The 17,470-nt window shown below is 32.8% G+C and overlaps 2 protein-coding genes across 3 annotated transcripts; one reads left to right on the forward strand and one right to left on the reverse strand.

Annotated features, from left to right (window-relative positions):
• The first annotated feature begins 1,253 nt into the window (after positions 1–1,253).
• Positions 1,254–4,308, forward strand: LOC111718370 (protein unc-119 homolog B). Its single transcript, XM_023493937.1, has 4 exons — positions 1,254–1,312; positions 2,186–2,345; positions 3,474–3,536; positions 3,813–4,308. Exons 1-4 carry the CDS (start codon positions 1,254–1,256, stop codon positions 4,071–4,073), a joined length of 543 nt encoding a protein of 180 aa, XP_023349705.1. The 3' UTR covers positions 4,074–4,308.
• Positions 4,309–4,422: 114 nt separating this feature from the next.
• On the reverse strand, positions 4,423–16,879 carry LOC111694771 (uncharacterized). 2 transcript variants are annotated; one of them, XM_023463798.1, is made up of 16 exons: positions 16,758–16,879; positions 16,558–16,678; positions 15,301–15,413; positions 14,522–14,585; positions 14,008–14,141; positions 13,159–13,292; positions 12,640–12,688; positions 11,885–11,940; positions 11,450–11,514; positions 11,121–11,211; positions 9,731–9,794; positions 9,306–9,367; positions 8,894–8,945; positions 8,005–8,095; positions 7,321–7,425; positions 4,423–4,965 (listed from the first exon to the last, which is right to left on the reverse strand). In XM_023463798.1, exons 1-16 carry the CDS (start codon positions 16,846–16,848, stop codon positions 4,914–4,916), a joined length of 1,344 nt encoding a protein of 447 aa, XP_023319566.1. In that variant the 5' UTR covers positions 16,849–16,879; the 3' UTR covers positions 4,423–4,913. The 2 variants fall into 2 exon arrangements, with proteins under 2 accessions (XP_023319566.1, XP_023319557.1); XM_023463789.1 differs by having other exon boundaries at positions 16,558–16,681.
• Between the last annotated feature and the right edge of the window lie 591 nt (positions 16,880–17,470).

Raw genomic sequence — 17,470 nt, forward strand, 5'->3', positions numbered from 1 at the left:
GAATACACAAGTCCGTAACTGTCCATCTAATATCTTTTCTTTGTTCAGCGTGAATACACAAATATGAACGGTCGCGATAAAAACGAAAATGCAAATTGGCAATTTTTAAGGTCGAAACTTTAAATCTGGATACTCGTTAAGCATGCAAAATTATGGTTTCAGGATCTTGCCAATTACTCCTTCACCCCTTGAATGGAAAACAAGAGATTTTAGGCTTTAGATCTTCATTACCCAGGGGCTACAGCTTTATATACATTTGGTAGCTTTGGCTTTTAAAGCTCTGAAGATTTTTTCTGAAGTATTTTGTCTGAAAACATTCTGCGTGAGAAGATGCATATTTTAGTTTAGAGTGGGTTGGGAACCAAGTCATTTTCCGTTTGATCTTTTATGTTAAATTTTTTTTACGTTCAAAATTTTTTATTTATTTTAAGAAGGATAGGCTTTTCAGCTTCGCCCTTTATTAACAAAATTACATAATATCACATTTCTTTACATCATTTTTCGTTGTCCTTTTAAATTTTGTTGCTTTTGCTTACAAAATAAGTTTGAGACTCATTCCCTAACATAAAATTGGAAAGATCATTCTTACATACTATTTCCTATGTTTTCAATTCAAGTAACCCTCCATTCATTACGTGCCATGTCCGATTCACAGTAGTGACCGTAAAAGCTTTGTCTAATAAAGAATAAATTAAACTTTTAAATTTGATTCTTTTTCGATTATGGTTTGCTCTACGCAAGTGACTTGCGGATTTTTGCTACAGAGACAACGGGGGAAATAGTAGAATTGAACACTTGTCAGGCTAGAAAACGCCAATATCTTCATGAATATTGTCTTTCTATACTTTCATTTAACACGAATCCACCGCCTAAAAAAATGTACAACAGAATAAGTTAACATTTGAATAAGTCAAATTGTTTTTGAAAGCCACAGCTTGCCGGGATAATGACCAAACTGTTAAATCACAGCTTGCCGGGATAATGACCAAACTGTTAAATCTGCGTGACGGTGAGATGATATGAACTTAACAAAACTTGGCAGTACGTGTGATATCTTTCTATCTCTTGTATGCATCTATATAATTTAACGGCATTCAGACCTTTAAATGACATTTTACCAACAAATGTGGTTACTCTTTATAAATTTCTAGTGGTTTTTTATAAAGAAAAGATCATGATTTTATAAAAAATATTATCTTCAGAATCTGCAGAAATTTTAATTAAGTTAGTTGCTCGTATGATGGAGGGACTAAATGGTGAAAAAAATTATCTGCTCTCCTGAAGCAAATACCTACGGAATAGATTTCACCAGGTTAAATATAATTTTAATCAAATTACTAATTTTATTTGTCAAATATTTTATTTTTTGTTTTTTTTTAAATAATCCAAATCAGCCCGTGATTCAAATATATTTAAATATCAAAACTTTAAGGAGTTTTGTTGCTCCATTACAGTATCAAATTTTAAAAACATAAAATATTCGTTATTTTTAGATAATTTTTATGTCATTTTTTTATTCTACGAAATAAAATCAGAAATAAGGTAAATATATGTACTTTGAAATCCATAATCTATATAATAAAGCTTTTATATATTTTCATTTGTCAGCTATAACTGGCCAAATAACTGGACCAAATTGGCTAACATTTCTTGAGGGAATCCAGGGGTAACATAGGCTAAAAAATCGATTTAGAATCGAATGGAACCTTTTAAAAAAAATTAAACGTTTTTTCAATTTTTTAAAAATATTTCCCGGGCAACGCCGGGCACTTCTATATATCTAAAAACAGAAATACAGAGATTATCAGATCTACCGAAGTTGCCTTTTTAAAGCAGAATTATTTATTGTTTGTAAATTTTTTTCCACGAAAAAAGCGTCTCCTTTTCTTCCTAAGCAATCAATTTTAAAATTATTAACTGTATCTGTGGCGCAATATTAATGGTTAACAATTTACGTAGTTCAGTGAATGATATTGATTAATTAATAAACGTTTCAAATCTTTTTAAAAGTCCGACCTTTTAATTCCGAGTTAACAGATAACTTTAAGCCTCAGAGCAAGAAGAGGAAAAGGGTAGTTGGGAAGACTTCAGCATTTAGAATTCAGCATTGAACTAATGTCGTCTTCCTAGTCCTACATTTTTCTTGTTTCACTCTATATACTTTAATTTTTATTTTATATTTCAGGTTTAAGATCCGGGATATAGAGACAGGAACTACACTCTTTGAGATTGCTAAACCTGTGTATGGCGGTGGAGAGGATGAGGAGGACGGAGAAGGACCTGGAGAGGACCCGGAGCAGGATCCTAATGCAGGACGGTTTGTGAGATATCAGTTCACTTCCCAGGTATTTTATTTATCAATGAGTTGACAGAGTCCAGTGCGATGCATCAATTAATCAATAAATAAAAGCTCTTACACAAAAATCAGTATCAAGGTTACAAATAGGTATAAATGAGATTGTGAGGTAAAACTAAATGCCAAGACGTTGTGACACTTCAAAGTCGACACGGTCTATAAATTTGATGCATCTCTTTGAGAAGTTGAAGCACATCGGCGTTGTTAAACCCAACCTTTTCAAAGTCAAAAAACCTTTAAAGGTTTTTAGAAAAGACAACAAGATATTCCTCATAATAAGTTCACAAAAAATGTCAGCCCCTACGGTCCAGCCGTTTGGCCGACAAAAGGGAACATATATACGAGTGTCATGTTTTTTTTATATAGATAACATAAAACAAATTTCAAAATCTGTCATAGATAAAAAAAATGGAATTGGACAATTATTCCACAGTTTTCTGGCAATCCCTGTATACTTTTCACAAAGAATCTTCAATAATGATCTGGATAATTAACTTAGTTTTGCAGATTAAATATAATCTTGTAAATGCTAATAAATGATGTGGAAAGCGAAGAGATAATGAAGAATAACTGGAGGAATCTTTGACGTACAGATCCAGACAGTTATGAAACTTATGCATCAACTTTCAAGACGGGGTCAACTTTGAAGCGTCCAAACACCTTGGTCTTTGTTGTTAATCATACTTTATCAACTTTTTGTAGCCCTGAACATGTACATTTTATGACTGCAACTGCAATGGTTTAAAATAAGAAATTTGAAAAAAAAAACTGTGTTTAATTTAAGCGATAAAACATAAAATCATTTGTGTATTTAAAGTTAAAGAACTCATTTAATTAAAACAACTATTTTTTTTATTATTTCTAAAAATATATATTTTAGAATAATAATTTTTATAAATGAGACTAAAAAATAAAAACTGGTTTGGAGAGAAAAGAATAAAACGAATTTCTACAAAACTAATGAATTATTTAATGAATAATGAAAATTTTAGAGAATTTTTTCAGTGTCTGACAGAGAATTTAAATTATAAAGACATTTTATTTTATTTAAAACTCTAATTTTTAAAATTGTAACAGGAGTATTATAGTTAATAAATATTAATATTATTTTGTTTAGTTTCTGAAGCTGAAAACTGTTGGAGCAACTGTAGAGTTCTCGGTTGGTTCTAAGCCTGTCAAGGAATATTTTCAAAAATATTCAAAATTTCAAATCTTAATTTTAGCAGAGTGCGAAGCAATAATAGTAATAATAAGTTAAAATAGAATGTTGTTAAAAAAATATCTCCGTCAAATTTTAAAACACAAATAAGGAACGTAGAAGACTACATTTTGAAATGCTCAACAACGTACAATATCCATCATATGTAATTATGTACAATGTACATATGTACAACCAAGAAATTTTTTATTTTTTAATTAAAATTTGAAATTTGAATTTTGAACATTGCTTATGTAGAACTTTCGAATGATCGAGCGGCACTTCTTTCGGGATCGTCACCTAAAAACCTTCGATTTTGATTTTGGATTCTGCATACCCAACAGTAAGAACACTTGCGAGCATATTTACGAGTTTCCAATCCTTGACAAGAAGACAATTGATCTGATGGTCGCACATCCTTTCGACACAAGATCCGACAGTTTTTACTTCGTCGACAATGAGCTTATAATGCACAACAAGGCCGACTATGCCTACAACGGGTCCGTCGACTCAAGATAAACATTTCCAATAACACAGCGTTGATCAAACTCCTAGGTTTACAATAATGCTATTGAATGTATCTTATTGTATTTGCTTTAATGTGTACAAAGACGACTTTTAATCACGGTTTTATGTTTTAAATCTAGGAAATATTCATGATAATCAAAACATCTGTGAAAGTTTGAATCTGTGATTATAAGAATGAAAAATTGGAAAATACTCAAGAATTTAAATATATAATTTAACAACTTAAGAATTGCAATATTTATACAGAGTTCATTCTACAGTACATTGCAAAGAGCATGTACAATGTAAAATGTACATCATTTTATTTATATTGATGGTTGCAGTGTGATTAGTATAAAAATGCTCGGATTGAAAAATATTTTAGAAATAATTGTAATTTACGAAATGTAACTAAGAATTTAGTAAACATGAAATATGTCACAAATTCACGGTAGAAAAAATAATCTACATCCACTACCCCCTCCCCCCCCCCCCCCCCCACCTTCACCACCAAATTTTTAAAATTTTGCTGTTTCAATAAATAAATTTAAACTCTTTAAATGTTTATTCTTCATGATTTTCAAGTAAGCAGCTGAAGAGAGAGACTCAATAAATAATAAATGATTTGTGGCAAAAGACAGTAGTTGATGCAATAGCTTCAATTAATAATTATTTTCGGTTTTTAAAAAAAATCTTATTCTTAGTCATAGTTTAAATATCAAAGATTTCAATCGTAAGGTTGCAAAGATATAAAGATGAGAAAATTATAGTTTGTATTAAATTCCTTTGCAGACGGTTGAGGACACAAGTATCTATGTATTTCTGACATTTCATTTAATCATAAAAAAAATATTACAAACAGTTTGTCTGCCACCATTTTAGCATAAACCCTAGAGTTCCTCGCCTAAAATAGAAGAAAAATTATGTTTAATTAGAAAAGGTAATAACATGAATGAAGTGGTAAAAAGTTGAACTAATTACAATGATCTGAAATCCGCAATGCTTAAAGTGACTGTAAGCCTAATTACCAGTATGCTTAAAGTGACTGTAAGCCTAATTACCAGTATGCTTAAAGGGACTGTAAGCCTAATTACCAGTATGCTTAAAGTGACTGTAAGCCTAATTACCAGTATGCTTAAAGGGACTGTACGCCAAATTACCAGTATGCTTAAAGGGACAGTAAGCTTAATTACCAGTATGCTTAAAGTGACTGTAAGCTTAATTACCAGTATGCTTAAAGTGACTGTAGGCCTAATTACCAGTATGCTTAAAGGGACTGTAAGCCTAATTACCAGTATACTTAATGGGACTGTACGCCAAATTACCAGTATGCTTAAAGGGACTGTAAGACTAATTACCAGTGTGCTTAAAGTGACTGTACGCCTAATTACCAGTATGCTTAAAGTGACTGTAAGCCTTATTACCAGTATGCTTAAAGGGACTATAAGCCTAATTACCAGTGTGCTTAAATTGACTGTAAGCCTAATTACCAGTATGCTTAAAGGGACTGTAAGACTAATTACCAGCATGCTTAAAGTGACTGTACGCCTAATTACCAGTATGCTTAAAGTGACTGTAAATTTAAATGACCCTCCATGCAAAGTTGGCAATTTGTCCGATTTACAACAGAGTCCGAATTTAATTAATTTAAGCCGGGTCTCAAATCCGCATAAAACCGGTTTTAATTGAGCGCCGGCTTAAATCTTAAAACATTGATTACAATTTTAAGTGGAACCAACGATATTTGAGCCGCGTCTCAAATTTAAGCCGCGGGTCAAATTCTTTAAATTCGGCCTCAGTTTCTTTATCTGATCAGTAATGCGGAAGATACCGTCGTTTTCCCCAAGCTTAAACGTTTTTAAATATGATAATGTATATCTGTTTTCTGCAGCATCGAATTGCTTTAAGGGACTGTAAAGGAAAAATGAAAGGGGGTAAAGGCTGAAAGCTAATCACTTTAGCTCTCGATCGCGACCCATGAAAGTTATATCTGATGTTTCAATCTCGAGAAACTGATTTACAACTTTGTCAAAGAAATTGAGTCTTTGCAACAAATCCCATTTTTCTAATAAATATTTATCTACAACCAAATTATGTAAACCTTTGACATTTCAAACTTTGATTGTTTGATATAACAGAAGTCATAGTTTGAAATATCTAAGGTCTACAACATTGGGTTGTTAAGATATAGGGATTTAAAAATCAGAGTTTGTGACAAAGACTCAATTAATATATATACAATTTTGTATAAAAGTAGTGGGTTTAAAAAGATCAAATTCAGAAAATATGCAACCAATCTGAAAACGGTGATATCCCAGAGAAAGCTAATTGTAACTAAGGTTTACTCCAATTCTAATTTTATATTTGTTATTTCTATTTTTTATAGATTTAATTTATAATATTATTTATATGTCCGTATTGCTTGACCAGAAATTCCAGCAATGGCAGTGCAGTAAAGTGGTCACGTGATACAGGCGGAGACACGTGACCAGTATACTGCTCTGCCATTGGTAATAGTTCTGGTCACGTGATTTAAGTTTAAGATTTTCTAAATTGTACATATATGAACTTTCGTATAATTTTAACACAGTTTTATATCAATTTCTCGAGACAGGAACATCAGATTAATTTTTCATGGGTCGCGATCAAGAGCTAAAGTGATTAGCTTTCAGCCTATACCCTCTTTCATTTTTCCTTTACAGTCCCTTTAAGCAATTCTATGCTGCAGAAAACAGATATACATTATCATATTTAAAAACGTTTAAGCTTAGGGAAAACGACGGTATCTTCCGCATTACTGATCAGATAAAGAAACTGAGGCCGAATTTAAAGAATTTGACCCGCGGCTTAAATTACGCTTACACCCCCTTTAAAGGGCTTTCAAGAACATTGGAAAATTCTTCCGATCAACAATGAAGATGGTTAACGTTTATCTAAAAAATATGACGAAAATATTAACTTATCTACAACAAAAATGAATATAAATTATTTCTCAGTAGAACTTAACAAAATGATCCTCTGTGGCATATTGAAAAACTACACGTTATAAGTTTTAATATTTTAATCTACATACAGTAAAAACCAGAAAACTCTTGAATATGAATTTTAGACATAATTTGTTACCAATTTGACTTAAAACGTCATAAAATTACTTACAAGTATTACTTTCTGCCTATTAATCACATAAAAAATATTGCTTAATTGTCGTCTTCCACAATATTTGGTTCTTACTGTATAAAGCGAAAGAAATATTATAAACCTGTTTCCATAAGTCCTGAAGGTGGCGCATTCATCTGAAGTATCTGCTGAACCTGCACCAGCTCGGGTAGTAGAACATCCAGTAGATCCTAGTAGTTCACCATCACTAAATTTTAAAATATATCATATAAGTCTTACTTGAACTTAACTCTAATTCTGAACATGTCCGACATGAAACTAAACCTAAGTCTGAAGAAGTCCTTCCTGAGTTTGGTCAAAACTCTGAATAAGTCCTATATAAACCTACCCTAAGTCTAAGAACAAGTCCTACCTGAACCTGACGCTTAGTCTGAATAAGTTCTACATAAACCGTCTGAATAAGGCATGTCCGAACCTGACGCTAAGTCTGAAAAATTGCTCCCTGTATCTTACTCTAGGTCAGAATAAGTCCTACCTGAACCTGACTCTAAGTCTGAAAAAGTCCTACTTGAATTTGATTCTAAGTCTAAATAGTTCTACTTGACCCTGACTCTAGGCCTGAATTAGTCCTATATGAAACTAACTCTAAGTCTGAATAAGTCCTACTTGGACCTGCCTCTAAGTCTGAATAAGTTCTACCTGAACCTGACTCTAAGTCCTTCTTGAACCTGGCACTGAGTCTGAATAAGTCCTACAAAATCTGAAGTTATAAGTCCTATGTGAACTTGAATCTTAGTCTGAACGGATAAGTCTGAATAAGTCATACCTGAACCTGACTCTAAGTCTAAAGGGTAGGGTTGAAGTACAAATTGTTCTGGCTGCATTCCCTGCACTGTATGTGTAGCCTGGAGCTAAACCTAGAGATTAATTCTAGCAATCTATGGTTTTATTCATTCCTTTTTGTGGAGAAAATTGCCAAAATAATTAATTGTTTATATATCCACAACGCTTTAATCAAAAAGCACTTAAATAATATTCCCAAATACATTTATAGAAAAAAAAATATTTTCACTATAATAGGAGTGGCGACAATTTCTAGCATATTGTGTAGAAAAATGGTATAAAGAAGAAGATGTATTTATGAAACTAAATAGGGCGCATTTTCAGAGAAATTTCATAGGACAAAATTCAATGTGACGTATTAACAGTTAACACTGAGCTAGGAAAGCTTGTATTGTGGGTATTGAGCTCAATGCTTTATCTACTCTTCTTGTAAATCTGCAAATTTATTTAATCTTTATTTGATATCCGGGAAAGTGTTTAAATTTCAACCAATCAGAGTATAGATTGCAGTTACCGAACAGACAATCAGAGGCAGGGAAATTTTTCGCTCAATCAATGAGCGAACTCCCATTGGTCAGAACCCAGAAGAGAGATTAAGCAGTGGATATCGAGATTAAAAAAACGGGATTAAGGGTCTCCAACACAAGAGTTTCCAGCTCTGATGTGATGAACTGATTCCCAAAAATCCTTCCTCCCCCTACCATATTTTAAAGGGATTTTCGAAGGTTTGTGAAGACAAATGAAAGTTAAACTTCAACTGGCAAGTTTGTCCAATATTTATAATTTGAATTTTTTATTTTTTTCCCTTAAAATAAATAATGCTCTTAAAATTTTCCTGAAAATATATTTTTTTGATTTCTAACTAATTCTACCTGTCGGGCTAATCCCAAACCATCTCCCACAGAACCTGTTCCCCTCTCCGACCTTAATATTTCGAATTGCAGAAACTAGGCTTTTAGAGCGCTTTGCACGCATCTACTATTTAAACTTTTCATTTAACCTTGAACAAGATAAAACAATAGCAAAAAAAGTTTGCGGATTTAATAATATTTTTCGTGGGTTTCAAAAGTTATCAGAATTCCAAAACTTTATTGTAATTCTGAGCATCCATAAACCTTCCTTTGGGTCACTTGAAAAATTAGGCTTGATCGGTTCAGACGTGTTTACGTTTATTGGATACAAACAAACAGACGTCCACCCAGACAAGCAAAGTATATAAATATATCTTTTATAGAATTTTAAAGGTATTTTCCTGAAACTTAGATTTTAAACGTTATAAAAAACCTGGAAAGGGCTTGATACTGGACGGTCAGAAGCGTTGTCAATTTCAATATAGTCATTAGCACCTGAAATTAAAATAATTAGATAGATGAAACTTCAAGACTCTATAGACAGAGCTTTAGATTGAATATTGATAAGTTAATAATAAAAAATGAAAAAAGAGATAAATATGAAGAAAATCAATCGGAAGATTTTGGTTCTAATTAATTAATTGGTTCAGCACATGTTTAGTTTAAAGACACTACATAACATTTATATAGTTTTATCGTCGGATCAAAAGTAATTTAAAAAATTTACTTATGCAACCGTTTAATTCCCTAAGATAACTAATCCTTAATGATAAAAATGTAATAAAAGGTATTTTCAACAATTTAACAAAATTTCTGAAAAATGTTGTTTTCGCCAAAATTAAAATTTGTTTGCTAAACCTGAAGTTCTGCAGTTTGAGTGGGGTGTATCTTCATCACAGCAAATACTGTCTGTAAACCCAGCCTAATTATTTATAAGAGAACAACAACTTTTTATTTTAATCCTAATATTTAGCAGTTATCTGTTGCTTTTGAAGTCCGTAGAACTTATGAATAAAATTCTAATTTTATAAATCAGTTTTTGTCTAGGTGAAAATTATGGTATTCTCTGACTTTTTGTGTTTAAGTTGGTTTTCCTTGTTGTTAGGGAATCCCTTTATCTTTTGGAACAACCAGTAACATTTTCCTTTTTGTGTTTACTATGAAACCTTTTTATTTTTTATTACTCATTGCTTCTGGATACACTGTAATTTTGTTATCTATGATTTTTTAACACCCTGTACCATGGTTATCCTCGTTTTTTGATGGGTTTGACACCCTGTCACGTCGTCATTCTTCTTTTTTTGGATGCTTGGATACCCTGTACTGTCCTTATACTCCTTTGATTGATGGGGTGGATACCTTGTACTTTCGTTATACTCCTTTATTTGATGGGGTGGACACCCTGCACTGCCGTTATACTCCTTTGTTTGATAGGGTGGACACCTTTTACTTTCGTTATACTCCTTTGTTTGATAGGGTGGACACCCTGTATCGTCGTTATACTCCTTTGTTTGATAGGGTGGACACCTTTTACTTTCGTTATACTCCTTTGTTTGATGGGGTGGACACCCTGTACCGTCGTTATACTCCTTTGTTTGATGTGGTGGACACCTTTTACTTTCGTTATACTCCTTTGTTTGATGGGGTGGACACCCTGTACCGTCGTTGTACTCCTTTGTTTGATAGAGTGGACGCCCCGTACCGTCGTTATATTCCTTTGTTTGATGGATTGGGCATCCTGTATCGTCGCTATACTCCTTTATTTGATGGATTGTTCATCCTGTACCGTTGTTATACTCCTTTGTTTGATGGGGTGGACACCCTGTACCGTCGTTATATTCCTTTGTTTGATGGATTGGGCATCCTGTACTGTCGCCATACTCCTTTATTTGATGGATTGTTCATCCTGTACCGTCGTTATATTCCTTCGTTTGATGGGGTGGACACCCTGTACCGTCGTTATATTCCTTTGTTTGATAGGGTGGACACCCTGTACCGTCGTTATATTCCTTTGTTTGATGGATTGGGTACCCTGTACCTTCGTTATACTCCTTTGTTTAATGGATTGGGCGTCCTGTACCGTCGTTATACTCCTTTGTTTAATGGATTGGGCACCCTGTACCGTCGTTATATTCCTTTGTTTGATAGGGTGGACACCTTGTACTTTCGTTATATTCCTTTGTTTGATGGATTGTACATCCTGTACCGTCGTTATATTCCTTTATTTGATGGATTCTGCATCCTGTACCTTGGTTGTCCATGAGTTGGTTGAAGGAGAGGGAACCTGACTAGGAATATTACTCATCCCAAAGTATCCAACAGAATAACACATTCCACATCTAAACAGGAATTTTCATAAATTTTTGATCACAAACTCTCATTTAATCCCGATTTTGTAGACCTTGGATATTGCAAACTAAGAATTCTAGTATATCAAATTGTATAATTTTAAAATATCATATGTTTACATTATTATGTTGCACAGATTTAGGGATTAGAGTATATGTTAATGGCAAAAACTCAAAAATATGTTATTTTAACGTTTAATTTTCTTAAAACAAAAATAAATATTGTTACTTGTTCCTTTCTCTTCTCCAGCAAATTGAATACCGTTGGCTTGAAAGATGAACAGAATTCACATCCTGAAACAGTTGTATTAAAGGGACTGTAAGCGTAATTTCAAGGGGCCCCCCAGGCAAAGATGGCAATGCCCGATTCACAACGGTACCCATTAAACCTTTGTCTGATCAAGTAAAATAAGATATCAATGTTTATACCTAAAATACTGATTATTTTCGATTGTGGTTTTTCTACAAAAATGACATGATGTATTGCTCCTTCGGGAAAACCTAGAAAAACGACCATATCTTCTACATTTTCGAAAAAGATAAAGGGTTTAAGAGTGAATGGGGCCTTGCCATCTTTGCTTGCATGAAGTGTCACTTAAAGTTACACGTAAATGATCCATAAGAAATTCTAAAGCGGATTATTATATAATTTTATCATAATTACCTTGAAATTAAAGTTCTTGATTTCTCCCAGGGTTCCAGTATGCCACTGTAAGCAATCTAGATATTTTCTATCTATAGTATAAGTTTAACTTTAAAATTAAAGAACATGTTTCCGAAAACTGAAGATCTAAGGAAATAGAATGAACCATATTTAGATTATGAATTTAATTTAATTTGCTCTATAAAGAGCATTTATATCAAATATGCTCACTGCATGAAAAATTGATAAACCAACACTGTTTCTATCGGTGCATTTGCTGGGTAGCACAAAGAGCGAGTTTTCTGATTCGTTAAAAGGGGTTTTAGTCAAAGAGAATAGAATATATATTAGAGGGGAATTTACTAGAAAAAAGTGTAATACGTCCATTTTGTTGTACTGTTTCCATACTGCAGATGTACTTTACATATTTAGGCTATATAACCTTTTGGGCCCTGGAATATCATTTAATCTGATACACTTGTGGTTCCATTTCTATCAGAATACCGCTTCCTATAATGGATAAATTCACGGACACGTACTCGCAAGGGCCACACAGTGGGATATGATAGTGTATTATATTCTAAGAAACAACAAAGAATCAATTTCCCTAAACAGAAACATTGGTATATAAATGAAGATTAGATTACAATGATAGATAGATTTGTAATTAAACCTTACATTTTACTATATAATTTGAAAATGTTGCATTGTAATATGAATCATTAAACGTTTTTCATGACTAAAAAGTTATATATTAATACTCTTTAGATTAAAACCTGGAGGTGGAAGATATCTACTGTCATCACTACTATCGTACTGAGTCACCTAAAAAGAATTTTTTTTAAAGGGACCGGACTGTTATCGTAATTTTGAATGAATCTTTAATCACAAAGTGCCGTCAACGATTCACTGTATAGTTTAGAGTGTAGGCTTCGTATATTTAATTCTAAGTGACCCTCATCTTTTATTAACTGGCATGTTTAATTCACAACAGTACTCTTTAAACGTTATTCTTTTGCCTAAACATGGTTAAAAGAGAAAATTTATAGTTTTTTTCATTGAAAATTAATTTTTTTATTGATTTATCTAAAAGATTTACTTGCTTTTTATGCTGCAGAGACAAGCTACGAAATTTTGAGAATTTAACCCTTTTACGATAGAAAATAAATTATATTTTCTCAGTGTTCTCCTAAAGAGGGTATAGGGTAACGTCGTCGGATATGGCACTCTTTAAATGAGNCCCCCCCATCTCCAAAATTGTGCACCTTACGCATATCTTTTTTTTATTTGTCTACCTTAATCTCCCATTGTCTGCTGGCAGGTACAGCTAGGTCGAAGAAGAAGGTCAACTTGTTGCAGAGATCGTTACCATCAATATACATGTGTTGACCGGTGTTGTAACCACAGATTGTCGGAGGAGCTGGACTACCTCAATAATTGAAGCAAGATTTGCAAATTTCAACTTTTAAAATTTCAATTTTAAAATTTAGTAATTATCAAAAAAGTCAGTTCAAAAGCACAGACAAGTCCAAGTTTTTCGTTAGGGAACTGAATTGGAATTATGAATTTTGAGGTTCGGAGAACAGGAGTACCTGGAGTGATTACCTGGAGTACCTTGAGTGCCTGGAGTACCTGGAGTTCTATGAGCACTATGAGTACCTGGAGTGTTGACTGTTAATGTATCAAAAATACAATCTTTTTCTCAAGGACCATCTGCTGTGCGGTGAACAGAAGTTCCTGGAGTACCTGGAGTACCTCGAGTGCCTGGAGTACCTCGAGTGCCTGGAGTACCTCGAGTAACTCGAGTACCTGGAGTAACTTGAGTACCTGGAATTCCTGGTGTACCTTGAGTACCTGGAGTGCCTGGAGTACCTGGAGTTCCCATGGAGTACCTGGAGTAACTGGAGTATCTGGAGTATCTGGAGTGCCTGGAGTACCTGGAGTACCTGGAGTACCTGTAGTATCTGGAGTACCTGGAGTATCTGAAGTACCTGGAAAACCTGGAGTACTATGAGTGCCTGGAGTACTATGAGTGCCTGGAGTACTATGAGTGCCTGGAGTACTATGAGTACCTGGAGTACCTGAAGTACCAGGAGTACTATGAGTATCTGAAGTACCTGGAGTAAAAGGAGTACTATGAGTACCTGGAGTGGTGACTGTAAATGTATCTGAAATACAATCTCCTACTCTAGGTCCATCAGCTGCAGTACAAACAACAGGTTCGGTGGATCCTCCACAGCTGAATGGAGGAGCTATCTCGAAAGTAGAGAAATCAAGCCTGATCAGGGTTTTTACACAATTTTTATAATAATTTTTCTTTTTGTTGGAGGGTCACACAATACAGGAAAAATCTTCAATGACCTTGAGTTTTTTTTCTTTTTGCTTCGTTTGAGCTGCAAATTTTTTCATTGTCATATTTTTTGTCTGTATTTGTTCTTATGGCATAACCTCTTTGTTTATCTTAGAATTATAAAATCAAAGATTTTCCGATTATTAGTGATCATTGAACGGAACTGATTTATTTTTAATTGATTAAGATCTTTGTGATTCAAATCATATGTTATACTTTAAAATATTTTATTTTAAAGAATAAAATACAAGCTTAAAACTTCCCTATATTTGTTGGTATTAAACACAGAAAACTATTTAAAAACCTTCCTAATAGTTGAAACAGTTGGATTCACTTTGCAAATGGTGTAACTGCATTCAGACGATGAAACATCTGGAAAAAATAATAGTGACAAAATAGATTCTAGTACAAAAGATGGCAACGTAGAATTTGTACACTCTCAGTACAGTTTTATTCTGACGTCACAAGTGTCAATTCAGTTTTTGTGTCCGACAAAATTATCAATAATAGTGATAATTTTAGAATAAAGTGCTTATCTTACAGTAAAATAAGTGCAATTTTATGTGTTCTTTAGTTTCTGTTTTTACACTTTTTTATTTAATCTTGGAAAACATGTCAACTAATGTGAGACAATTTCGTTTTCCTTGTTATATTTGACACTTGTAACGTTGTGTATAATTGGTTCATTTCTCTGTTTCCACGTATTGTACTTGATAATCAATTTGATAGTGACCATGTTATCACATTTTTTTTACATTTACTAGAGGTCAAAACATGTTTGTTATTTAATCTGTAAATCAAGCATTCAATAGTAACCGTTGTGGATTAAACTTCATAATGGTTACTCCGTTATAGGGTCTAACCCTGCGAGGATAACTAAAATTGAGGAATCAAGCACTTATCCCTCAAATTTAAAAGTTGTCACTGCGAATATTTAGACCAAGCGTAGTAAATTAGCGCTATTTCACACGTACAAAAGATTTTAACCCAGGGTTCTCGCATTTCAAGAATTTGAATCAATTAATTATCTAAACACTAAGTTCAGTTAAACAAATTCATTGATATAAAAACTGAAAATTGACATTGCCTGTTGTCATATAAGTTGTATTCTCGTTAGAGGTTCCTCCACAGCCAATAACAAATACACAACATACTCCAAACCCTCCTCCACAACCTCCAGATACTACTCCATCCTTATCCCTAGATGCTAGATACTAGATACCAGATACTAGATACTATATACTCGATACTAGATACAAGATACTAGATATTAGATAATAGATATTAGATACTGGATACTAGATACTAGATAATGGATACTACATACTAGATACTATAGATACTAGGTTCTAGATACTAGATTCTAGATAATAGGTACTGGATACTGGATACTGTATACTTCTCCACAACCTCCAGATGTAACTCCATCCTTATCCCTAGATGCTAGATACTAGATACTAGATACTAGATACTAGATACTAGATACTAGATACTATATACTCGATACTAGATACAAGATACTAGATATTAGATACTAGATATTAGATACTGGATACTAGATACTAGATAATGGATACTACATACTATATACTATAGATACTAGGTTCTAGATACTGGATACTAGATACTTCTCCACAACCTCCAGATGCTACTCCATCCTTATCCCTAGATACTATATACTGGATACTAGATAATAGATACTACTGGATACTAGGTACTAGATACTAGATACTGGACTCTAGATACTTGATTCTAGATACTAGATTCTAGATAATACTGTATACTGGATACTGGATACTGGATACCGGATACTGGATACTGGATACTGTATACTGGATACTGGATACTGTATACTGGATACTGGATACTGGATACTGGATACTGGATACTGTATACTGGATATTGGATACTGGATAATGAATTCTAGATACTCAATACTATAGATACTATATACTAGATACTAGATACTAGATACTAGATAATAGATACTAGATACAGATACTAGATAATAGATACTAGATACTAGATACTAGATACTAGATAATAGATACTAGATACTGGATTCTAGATACTAGATTCTAGATACTAGATTCTAGATACTAGATTCTAGATACTAGATTCAAGATAATGCTGGATACTGCAGATACTGGACAATGGATTCTAGATACTCAATACTATAGATACTATATACTTGATGCTAGATACTTGATACTAGATACTAGATACTAGATACTAGATACTTGATACTAGATACTAGATACTTGATACCAGATACTGATTCTAGATACTGGATACTAGATACTGGATATTGGATACTGGGTTCCAAAATTGTGTAAACTATTACCTGCACTGTTTCTCCGTATAGCAAGTTCCATTTCTTCCAGTATTTCCAAGACAAGGAGCATTAGTAAATCTGACAACGGAGAAAAGATTCAAAAACTTCCCAACCCGTTCCCTCTCCAGGTCTTCTAGACAATGATTTCATTTAAAAATAGAATTTAAGAAAACATAAATAAAAAAATAATTTGAATTTTTGTTCCTCACCCTCCTGAGCAGTGATGTTTATTAGAATAATTGAGATAATAATATTTATTGTGAAGTTTTTCATCTTCAGATACTTCAATACTTGGAGCATTTTAAACTTTCTAAGAGTGATATTACATACAAACAATCTTACATAATTACATACAAAAAATATTACAAAAATTAAGTATGTAAGCAATACTACAAAGAAATATTTAACAAACAAATAATATTACATACAATTAATATAACAGTCAAACGATATTATCTCAAACGACATTACATACAAATAACATTACACATAAACAACATTAAATAAAAACAACATTACACGCAAAATCATTACTGATAAATAGCATTACTTAATAACAACAATATTTAAAATCAACATTACACACACGCCAACTTAAAACAAACCTTAAGGCTCAAGTAAAAACGACAATTTAACATTGTATAAAAACAATTTGATATTCAAACAACATTATTTACGCCAAGCAAAAACAGCATTACACAAAAAAATAACATTGGATACAAGCAACATTACTTGCAAACATTACGAAGAAGCAATATTGCATACAAATAACAATATGTAAACTATTTGTTATCTGATTAACATTACACACACAAACAGCATTACATACAACCATTATTACACGCAAATATCAATATCAACATCAGATTCAAGCAAAATTATATATATAAAGGACAATAACAAACAAACAACATTTTATTTA

The sequence above is a fragment of the Eurytemora carolleeae genome, unplaced genomic scaffold (assembly GCF_000591075.1).
Source record: "Eurytemora carolleeae unplaced genomic scaffold, Eaff_2.0 scaffold22, whole genome shotgun sequence".
Lineage (NCBI taxonomy): Eukaryota > Metazoa > Arthropoda > Copepoda > Calanoida > Temoridae > Eurytemora > Eurytemora carolleeae.

What these genes read in the sequence shown, in the direction of transcription:
- LOC111718370 (XM_023493937.1), top strand. Translation starts at nt 1,254, where the DNA reads ATGGTGAAAAAAATTATCTGCTCTCCTGAAGCAAATACCTACGGAATA. An exon ending in GATATCAGTTCACTTCCCAG is followed by an intron (nt 2,346 to 3,473) that starts GTATTTTATTTA and finishes TATTTTGTTTAG; the next exon opens with TTTCTGAAGCTGAAAACTGT. An exon ending in TTGGTTCTAAGCCTGTCAAG is followed by an intron (nt 3,537 to 3,812) that starts GAATATTTTCAA and finishes TTGCTTATGTAG; the next exon opens with AACTTTCGAATGATCGAGCG.
- LOC111694771 (XM_023463789.1), bottom strand. Translation starts at nt 16,848, where the DNA reads ATGCTCCAAGTATTGAAGTATCTGAAGATGAAAAACTTCACAATAAAT. An exon ending in CAGTATCAAGCCCTTTCCAG is followed by an intron (nt 8,946 to 9,305) that starts GTTTTTTATAAC and finishes CGAAATATTAAG; the next exon opens with GTCGGAGAGGGGAACAGGTT. An exon ending in AGACTTAGAGTCAGGTTCAG is followed by an intron (nt 7,426 to 8,004) that starts GTATGACTTATT and finishes TTTAAAATTTAG; the next exon opens with TGATGGTGAACTACTAGGAT.